At 46.2% G+C, this 10,179-nt stretch overlaps 1 protein-coding gene across 5 annotated transcripts in view; it reads right to left on the minus strand.

The window, feature by feature from the left end:
• LOC308465399 (uncharacterized protein) overlaps positions 1-9,175 on the minus strand; it is a gene marked incomplete at its 5' end in the record, with an annotated part of 35,275 nt that extends 26,100 nt beyond the window's left edge. For 4 of the 5 annotated variants that reach the window (XR_013980396.1, XR_013980397.1, XM_080985385.1 and 1 more), the window contains 3 exons: positions 5,112-5,314; positions 7,212-7,281; positions 8,912-9,175. Coding sequence is in view for 2 of the 5 variants with exons in the window: in XM_080985385.1 (XP_080841511.1) it covers positions 5,112-5,314; positions 7,212-7,281; positions 8,912-9,175 (537 nt within the window). Of the gene's footprint in view, positions 1-5,111; positions 5,315-7,211; positions 7,346-8,911 lie in introns of those variants that run through there. The other variant, XR_013980398.1, reaches the window with a different exon arrangement.
• Positions 9,176-10,179: the final 1,004 nt, after the last annotated feature.

Raw genomic sequence — 10,179 nt, forward strand, 5'->3', positions numbered from 1 at the left:
GACAGAAAGATGTGCACTAACTCTTTATCTGGTAAAGATAATGAAAATTGACTGTATCTTTGTTTACACCTGGTTATTGCTACAGAAAAAAGATTGTAACATTTTAAAGTAAAGTTTAGCTGTTAATTTAAAAATTTAAGTTCAGTTAAGTGGTAGTTTATTTAATGAATAAAAATAATGCACTTTATGACCATGAGTTTGTATTCAAAAATCGTTTGCCTTTAAAAAACCTCTCTGGGTGCATATCCGATTGAAATGTGCTACACATGTCTATGTATTCTTCCGCAATTCTCAGTTCACCTGTGGGTATTTGAAGCACCATCATCTATCATTTTTGTATTTGTGCATTAAAAGACTAGGCTGCCACACTATGCAGGAAACACGAACAAGAGATTAAATCCCATCTGCTACCACCAATTCTTTTTAAAAAGGGGGAGGCGATCTGCCATGCATTTGTTAGAAAACAAGACTTTAAAAAGAAACCCACTTTGGATAAGTCTTAGTATACTTCCTCAGTTAACTGGCGTCTCTCTGAACCAGCTGGCATTAATTAATGTACTATTCCATATTTGCTTATTAATAAAGATTACAGTGGTACCTCAGGTTAAGAACTTAATTCGTTCTGGAGGTCCATTCTTAACCTGAAACTGTTCTTAACTTGAGGTACCACTTTAGCTAATGGGGCCTCCCGCTGCTGCTGCGTGATTTCTGTTCTCATCCTGAAGCAAAGTTCTTAACCCGAGGTACTTTTTCTGGGTTAGCTGAGTCTGTAACCTGAAGCGTCTGTAACCTGAGGTACCACTTTACAGTGCTTTGTGAACACCAGCAATTTTGCACGAATTAAAGAATATATGATGAGGTTTTAATGAATACATGTACAGTGGTACCTCGGGTTACAGACGCTTCAGGTTACAGACCCTTCAGGTTACAAACTCCACTAACCCAGAAATAGTACCTCGGGTTAAGAACTTTACTTCAGGATGAGAACAGAAATCACATGGCGGAGGCGCAGCAGCAGCAGGAGGCCCCATTAGCTAAAGTGGTACCTCAGGTTAAGAACAGTTTCAAGTTAAGAACGGACCTCCAGAACGAATTAAGTTATTAACCCGAGGTACCACTGTACACAGTTACGTTTAAGAATGCTGGAGAAGGGATTGGGGGTCCAAGGCTTTGGAGGAACTTTAACCATGGGCAGGTTTGTGGAGGGGTGCAAGTGAGATTTCACCAGTACCATTGATGCCCCAGGCAGGAATACAATTTGCATGGACCAGTGGTGTACTCAGCACCTCTCTCTTTTTAGAATATTTTATTGATTTTATAATAAAATGGCATTGATCAACTTCCAACAAAACCTGCTGAGTATTACATGCATAAATTAGAAAGAAAATATAGAAGAGACATTGTCAAAACTGAATCTACCCCTCTTTTTCTGAGCAGTAGAACTGCCCACAGCTGCCATCACATGCAAAGTTATCTCACCTCATCTAGACCACAACCCTACACGGACTTATGGTGTCTTTATTTGCAATATGAGGGCTTTTCCAGACTGGTGATTTTTGTGGGTGTCCTGTGCAGCAAAAATAATGCACGAGTGCTAGATTTATGCAGGAGCGTCTGCAAATCATTCCATTTTATTAGTTGTTCTGTGATACTGCTGCAGTGTTACTGGGGTCTGGAGAAGCAACAACAGCAGGGGTGGGGGAAAGCAACCCCAGAATATCTACACTCTGAAAAGTTACAGGATTTCAGGAGGAAATTATAGGACACGCACTGATTGGAAATAAAGCCCAAGACTTTTGCAGGTGCCAGCGTTATTGAAAGCAGAATAACCACCCTGACAAATCATCCTGAATCCACAATGAAAAGCACCTTGCTCGGTTGGTTACAGTGTGGTGCTGATAATGTCAAGGTTGCAGATTTGATCTCTGTAAGGGACAGTAGCCCAGTTTATTGTGCCCCCTCACTTTTGCCCCTGTTCTCGAGGCTCTGTGATGAAACCTCTTTTCCTTCTGCAAGGGTGATACATTGCCTGCTTCCAGGGGCCTCTGAACGTGAGGTGGGCCTGGAATGCAGAGAATCGCCTGCGTGGAGGACAGGGAAGGGTGCTTTGAGTGTGGAGAAACTGGCCTACTGCACAGGGGCAACATTTGCTCGTTTGTTGCTCCACCCACTTTTGTCTCTGGCCCCACCCACCACCGGCCCATGGCCCTCAGAAGGCTATCCAGAAGGGAATGTGGCCCCCAGACTACAAAAAACACCCCCCTGCCTGGACTAGGAGAAGAAGCAGCGTGGGAGAAGCTGAAGAAAAGGGAAGAAGGAAAGAGATTGTAGAGCAGAAAGGAGAGTGGAGGCTCTGAGAGACTGAAAAGTCCTGTGACAGAAACTGTTATTAAACTGGCAACAGTTAACCGACATTATTCATTTAGTCATCAAACCTCCAGTTGCCAGGGAACTAGAAGGAGTTTCAAGTTGGGTCATTGCAAAGTGTTGTTTAATTTTCCCATTAATTGTTATATAACTGTTCCTGAACTGGCTTGCAGCTTTTAACTTTTACAAGTACTGTTTTATTAGACTCCCGAGCGACTGGAGGGGTAGATTGCTAATTTATCCTTTCAGGGATTCCCCTACACACCTGTCGGTTGTAGCCCTGAATCCCCAAAGGTCCAATTCTCCCCTGAAAACAATGTCTAGTTCCCACGGGGTCGCCTAACTCTTACAACCATACCTCAACAATATATCCAACTTGGCAGGTTGTAGGTCAGCACCCTTGGCCTCAAATTTCTAGTGCCTGATTTTGACTGAAGAGGAAAGTAATTTCCCTGCATTTTCAGCTCTGAACTTTAACCTTTGCTTGGACAGTTGGTTATTCTGTACCTGTGGCCATTTCTGTGCCAACAAAATATTCAAAATGCCAACTTTTGTTCTGATGGAAAGAGTAGTCCAAAAGTAATCTTAAAAAGAGGTTTGGGTTTTTGGGAATGCTGCTACTATCACCACTGAGAATGCACTCTTTCTATCACACTCAAGATCTACCTATTTCTATTGCTTTTGAATGATGTTTCATATGTTGTACACCAGTATCTTTAATGATATGGCAGTATATTAAATGCTTCTATAAATGAACAAACTTACTCCACGGGCCAATGGGAAGGCAAGTTGCAGTCCAACAACTTCCCAAATGCAACAGGTTGGGAAAGGCAGGGAGATTCAGCCATGTGTGAAATCTCTGCCTCTCTTACACACATTAAGTATATATATGAGAAAAGTCATGAGTGACTTACTCAACATCATTTTTAAAGTCTGTCCAATACTGCTCTTCTCCCTCTTTCATTACACTGGGCCTTACGCTGCTGCTTTTCAGGGAGGCAGGTATACACCCTATACCAGGGGTCTGCAACCTTTAAGACAAAAAGAGCCACTTGGACCCGTTTCCGAGGGGAAACAACCTGGGAGCCGCAAAACCGGGAAGGTGACGTCGGGACGGTGCGTGACTAACGCACGCACTGCCCCCATGCGATGTCACAGCCAGTACAGCGCCCGCCACAGTGGGGAGTGTCGGGGCGCACAATGCGCCTCCTCCCCTCGCTAGTATCCGCCCCGGAGCCGCAGCAAAGGTGTAAAAGAGCTACATGCGGCTCCGGAGCCGCGGGTTGCAGACCCCTGCCCTATACCATTAAAACACATTTTCCCCATCAAAGAATTCTGGACCCCGTAATTAGTTAAGGATTGGTGAGAATTTTAACTCTCTGCCGATAATTCTTTGGGGGGGGGGAGTGTTTTGAATCTGGTTTAAAAGGTGTAGTGCGTACACAGCTTCTGGGCCATCCAATGAAGCTGAATTTTAGGAGATTTAGGACTGACAAGAGAAGTACTTTGTCATACAGTGGATAATTTTCCACGGGAGGCAGTGATAGCTTGAAAAGGAAATTGGACAAAGTCATGGAGAACAAGGGATGCGGGTGGCGCTGTGGGTTAAACCATAGAGCCTAGGACTTGCCAATCAGAAGGTCGGCGGTTCGAATCCCCGCGATGGGGTGAGCTCCTGTTGCTCGGTCCCTGCTCCTGCCAACCTAGCAGTTCGAAAGCACGTCAAAGTGCAAATAGATAAATAGGTACCGCTCCGGCAGGAAGGTAAATGGTGTTTCCGTGCGCTGCTCTGGTTCGCCAGAAGCGGCTTAGTCCTGCTGGCCACATGACCCGGAAGCTGTACGCCAGCTCCCTCGGCCAATAAAGCAAGATGAGCACCGCAACCCCAGAGTCGTCCGCGACTGGACCTAACGGTCAGGGGTCCCTTTACCTTTACTATGGAGAAAAAGGCTATCACTGGAAGGGTCGTAGCTCAAGGGTACGGCATTCACCTTGCATGCAGAAGGTCCCGGGTTCAATTCTCGGCTTCTCTAGGTAGAGCTGGGAGAGACTCCCTGCCTGAAACCCTGGAGAGAAGCTGCCAGTCTGTGTGGAGAACACTGAGCTTGATGGACTAGTGATCTGACAGCTTCCTATGTTCCTGCACATGAATGTCAGAAGCAAATCAAAACTTTCTTCACGGGCCTTACTTGTCTCTGTGCTCCTTCAGTTTTGAAAAACATTTGGTCACAAGCTTTGCAAGATATTTCAGGTTTTGTTTTTTTTGAGAGAGACTTCTTGCAAAACAAATCAAAAACCTATCTTTTTAGAGAACAGAACTATCCGAAATGCTTTTTGTGGGGAGTAGCTTTTTGGCACACCAGAAAGGCAATCATCTCATTTTATAATTATCAACAACGCCCAAGAGTTCTCAGTATATCAACAGGACACATGTATATTTATAAACCGAATAGAGGTGTTTATTAGGGGACTCTTTTTTGTTGTTGTTTTAAAAAAAGGAGGAGAAAGAGGAGAAGGCTTATTCAGGAAGAAAAGCACACACAAGTTGCCAAGCAACATGGACAAACTATTTATAAAACTCCACTTTTTTTAATTAAAAAAAGATGAGGCTAAAATTTCCAGGCATGTGTGGGCTTTGAAGAGAGATGACAAGTGCTCCTTAATTACTATTCCAAGGTGAAAATGGAAAAAAAAAAACATATAGCAGCAGTAAGAAGTAAGAAAAAAGGACTGTGCTGACATACCGGAATGCCTTCAGTTTCCAGAATGAGGCTGGGAACATGTCGGGCAGAGAGTGCGACGCGGATCGCTTCCCTGATGCGTTTCCCCAAATCTGGGCTGAACTCCTGGTTGGTGGCCATCTTTAGGAAAAGGGTCACCCTTTCTTCGCCGTCTTTGTTGTACTGAGGGACGCAGAGGCTGTCCGAAACCTCCTCAAAAGCTTCCACTGAAGAGACAAAGGAAATGTTGGCTTAGACTTATTCGTGCCCGCACCCCCAAGGCAGGGAACAGTAAACATGTGCCCGTTATCAAGCCAGGCCATGGTGGCTTGCAGGGGCAGCTGGCACTCCATAAGCCTGGTAGGGCAGAAGGCAGGGAGCCCAATGGCGCCAGAGTCAATGGCAGGCACAGCCAGCTTGGTCTAGTTTTGTCCCCATTTTCCTCCGTACAGAGGAAACGGATGGTCTCAGCACTCTTAACTAACTGCAGTTCCCAGGATTCTTTGGGGGAAGAAGCCCTGACTGTTTTAAGCGGGATAGTGTAGCCCTTTAGGCCTTTCTCATGGGTGGAAGAGCATTGCGCCTGAGGAGGGAAGAAGGAGTCAACAGACACCGACGGGTTAAACCAGAGAAGGAGCTATTCATTCTGCCTTCCGGGTAGCAGCAGGAGCTAGCGTGATAACTCACAAGCAAGCACAAGTTTTACAGCCATTGCACCCAGCATATATTCCCTCCAGTTCCCTTTGCCCCCCGTTCTCCCCCTCCTCAGGAGGAGAAGAGAAGACTCCCTGGAAAAGACCCTGATGTTGGGAAAGATGGAGGGCACAAGGAGAAGGGGGCGACAGAGGACGAGATGGCTGGACAGTGTTCTCGAAGCTACCAACATGAGTTTGGCAGTGGGAGACAGGAGGGCCTGGCGTGCTCTGGTCCATGGGGTCACAAAGAGTCGGACACGACTAAACGACTAAACAAGAAGGGCAGAAGCAGGGAGACTAACAGCAAGTGGCGCCAGAGGCAATGGCAGGCAGAGGCAACTAGTTCTAGATTTGTCCCCACCTTCCTTCTCCTCCCTGCTGAGTTCTCCAAAGACAACACTGAGCCCAAGGAGGAGGCAGCTGTCAGGCACTGCCAGCCCTCTGAACTAAATGTAGCTAAGAAAGCAGGCAGTTGGGGGCGCTGAGAGCAGACTAGCCTAGTGGGGCAGTGCCCCATTCACTGTAATGGAGCAAGCCTCCTTTGATGTTCTTAAGAGCCTCTTTTGGGAGTGCCAACTAAAGGGACAACATAAGGCTATTTAATTTTGGACCTTAAAACCACGAGCATTTGGACCAGATTTTTCCTATTCCTGTCCGCCAGTCTCTTTGAGCAACCGTCAGGTTGGTTCCCCGAAGCGGAACAAATGAAGAACTAGTTTTATCGAACGGTAATTTGTTGTGGTGTTTAATCCTCATTTTATCTTTCAATGTGACCTCAGCGTATTTGTATGTTGCTGCTGTGACCTGCCCTGGGATCATTTTATAAAGAAGGGCAGGGCGTAAACTTCACAATAAATTACTAAGCCTCTCTCGTCTACCAAAAACACGAGTTTTCCTTAAGCAATTTTTCAAATTATCCTGTGAAGCACAGTGGCTTTCAAACCCAAGTTCCAGGAGACCTTGGGGAAGTATCTCCAGGTAAAAGGCTTAGGTAGCAAATGATGAGAAAGTGTCTAAGATATTAAAGAGCCTTCCCCAACCTGGCTGGGGCTGAGAGTTGAGAGCCTGCCTTAGATGCCAAAGCAACTTACTTGGCATTGGACTGGGTACCATGCAACTTGACTTGGGGGAGAAGGAGGGATTTGCTGTTTTGCCTCGGGCAGCAGTATGCCATGGGCCAGCCCTGCATCAAAGGAAAGGTTGTGCCACCTGACGAAGACCACAGGATGATGAAACAGAGGAGAGGGGGAGAAAAGAGTAGGGGGAGTTTCTGAAATTTCCTGGCCCAGCCTCAGAAACGTCAGCCAGCCAGCAGAGCCAGACTGACACTGTGTCCCCGTATTCCCAGCCAACAAGTGCACAGCATGCCATTCTGCTATCTGCCACTAAGCATTCCTCACATATGGTCACGCCAAAGTGATGGGCATACCTGCAGCCAAGCATGACGATGCCTCCTGTCTTGGGGTTGATCTTGCAATAGTCGCCGTGAGCCCAGACACCTGTCCAGAAAAACCCACATGGAGGGCAACCAGGTCAATTATCAACAATCCAGGCCCGGATGGCACACAAATCTGTTTTCATATTCACAAGAACAGTGGAAATTGATGGAACAAATTTAAAAAACAACAACACAATACAGTACAATGTTTTGGGTATAGGGTAGGTATAGGGTGGTATATAAAATCAATTTTAAAAATGTTTACAAGAACACAGAAAACTATAAGAGTTGTAGGGGGGTTCAGGGATTCAAGTCACTCTCCTTTTAACTTATTATGTTTACTGAATAACCCAGTGGTTCTCAAACCTTTTTCTCTGGACCACACTTTCAGAATAAATATTTGCTCGGGCCACACTGAATTTTTTATTGATAAGAATACATTGGAACACAAAAAGAAACAACTCCTAGTAGTGCTTGATTTATAACATAGAACACAACTACTTTGTAATATGATCATGGGACATCCAGAAAGTAAAAAAAATGCAGCGGCGTAAGAACACAAGTCATTCCCAAAATATCATTATAAATGAGCCTCTTACATATGTACCTTAAGTCTGTATACAACCTCAATGAGAGGTGAGAGCTTGCTTTTGCCAGGTAATCTCCTTAGTTTTAGGTCTAATTTAAGACAGACAAACTCTCATCTCCTCATCAACACAAATAAGCCTTTGTATTTTCTGATCTTTCACATCTGTCAAGAGCTGAAAATCCCTGTTCCTGCCACACCCTTTGAGAACCACTGGAATAACCTTTCAGACCAGGGGTAAGGAACCTTTGGCCCTCCATACGTTCATGAAATCCTAAGAGCTGGGGGAGATGGCAGGCTTGGGGGAGCCATCTCAAGTACTCTCCCAGGCCACCCACCATTGAACAGGACCCAGGGGCGTGGTATCGCACCAGGGAGCCCCAAAACCGGACGCCTGAAGGGACAGAAAGTCCACCCTAACTCCTGGAACAAACAAGGAGACAGACGAAGAGGTCTGTCAAACCCGGGTCTAGGGAGGCTACTGTCACAGACTGAACCCCCACCCCACCCCCTGTCCAAATTCAACCGTTCTGCAATCCGTGCTGCCTTGTTTTATTTTGCTTAGTTCAGTTCGGTCCTTCTCTTGTATTGTAAAAAATATATATTTGAGGGGTTTGCTTTGATGGGTGAGCGCAAAGGAGGATGAAAATGGAGGAGGCGCTGTCCCAAGAGGGTTTTCCCCAAGGACCTATATCTTTATTTAGTTTTTTCCCCTTGGAATGGTTGGAAGCAACCCCCTTCTTCTTCTTCTTCTAACTGTATCTCCCCCGTTTCTTTCTGATCTCCTTTCACTGTCATATTGGGGTGACCTCCCCCTCTCCTTATTTTTACCTCTGCCACCACCACCACCACCACCAAGATTACCCCCTGTCGCCCACCCCTAGGGCCCCCACCACACCGGGGAAACAAGAGAAAGCCAGGCTGGTTGTGTTGCGAAATAAATCAAAACTCCAAGCCAGGGAAAAACACGCTCCAACTGGCTGAACAATGCCTTCCAATTACTGTCACTAATATATAATATATAACATATAATATAATACATATACTACACTAATATATAATGTATAGTATATAATAATGATATATTAGACCTGCTCTATATAACATATAGGCAGAGGGCGCTCCGATCTCGCAGCCGCCGAGGCCAATTCCGTCTCGCTCCTGATTTCCTGGGACTCGGAGGCACGTGGCCTCTGGCGGCGGGCGGGGAGCAAGCTCGCCGTATGCACAGAGGAGCGCCACTCTTCACTTTCGCGTCTCTATAATGCGCACCTTCTCCTTCCCGCTCCGCGTGGACATAAACAGGATAAGTTCCGTTCCAGAGCGGAAGTGACGATAGAAGAGGCGGCGGCGGCGGCTTCCCAATCATGAGGATTTTTGTTGTCGTTCTAGCTGTGTAAATCCCTAATAGACGCAGCCGGGGGGGAGAACAGTATCTGAGGAAGGCGACGGCGCGAAACGTGGAGGCCGAGACTCTCGCAGAAGAAAAGGGGCGCAGAAGGCTACATCCCTCCCTCACGAAATCAGCTCTATGGTATTAGCCGTGGCGCAGGTGATGACGTGTTTCCGCTGCGCCTTGACCGAACCAAGATGGCGGCGGCCTTGAGTGGCCAGTGGATGCGGAGCTGCTTCGCTTTCTTCAGGTATCTGTGGGAAGGAACCCGCTTCCCTCACTTCGCTCCGCCGAGCGGCTCCTGCAGTGAATTAGTAAATCCTCAGTAGATATTTTAAGCGAAATTTGATATGGACACCCAGTTAAGTGTAACAGCACCCAGTTTGTATTCACTGTGCAAATCTCACTTCTGTTGCTGTTGTTTTTTTAGCTGCTCGTTCAGTTTGCTCATACCCGGAAGTAGCTTGTCTGCATTGTTTTATTTGGATTATTTTGCTTGTTTTGCACCGTGAGGGTGGACTGGACGTGTATTAAATAAAGAAATAAATATCTGCCTCTTCAAAGGTACCAGGTATATATACCAGAGTCTCAATCTGGTAGTTTTACTGTACCAGACACATCATAACCTATCCTATAGTTTCTGACATGGCACATCAGAGGTTGTCGTGTTTCAGCAACGTCCACAGGACCCATAGCTCCGTCGGGTTCAATTTGTGTATAATTATCAGTTCTTTGTACAGGCAGGGATCAAAGGGCCTACATTCCAAAGGTCTTAAAGCCTGGATGGTGCATCGAGATGATCCCCATTTTGGCCAAGCACCTTCCAACAAAGACATCATCTGTTGGGGACAGCTCAGTGTCCTGCAGTCACCTGCAGCTGCTGCACTGACAGCCATGACATGACAAAGCCCCCACCACCAGCATTGTGTGGATAGAAGGATGCCGGATACAATGACTGGGATAAAATTCTTAGTGTTGGT

The sequence above is a fragment of the Podarcis pityusensis genome, assembly GCF_964106645.2.
Source record: "Podarcis pityusensis genome assembly, chromosome: 16".
NCBI classification, from domain to species: domain Eukaryota; kingdom Metazoa; phylum Chordata; class Lepidosauria; order Squamata; family Lacertidae; genus Podarcis; species Podarcis pityusensis.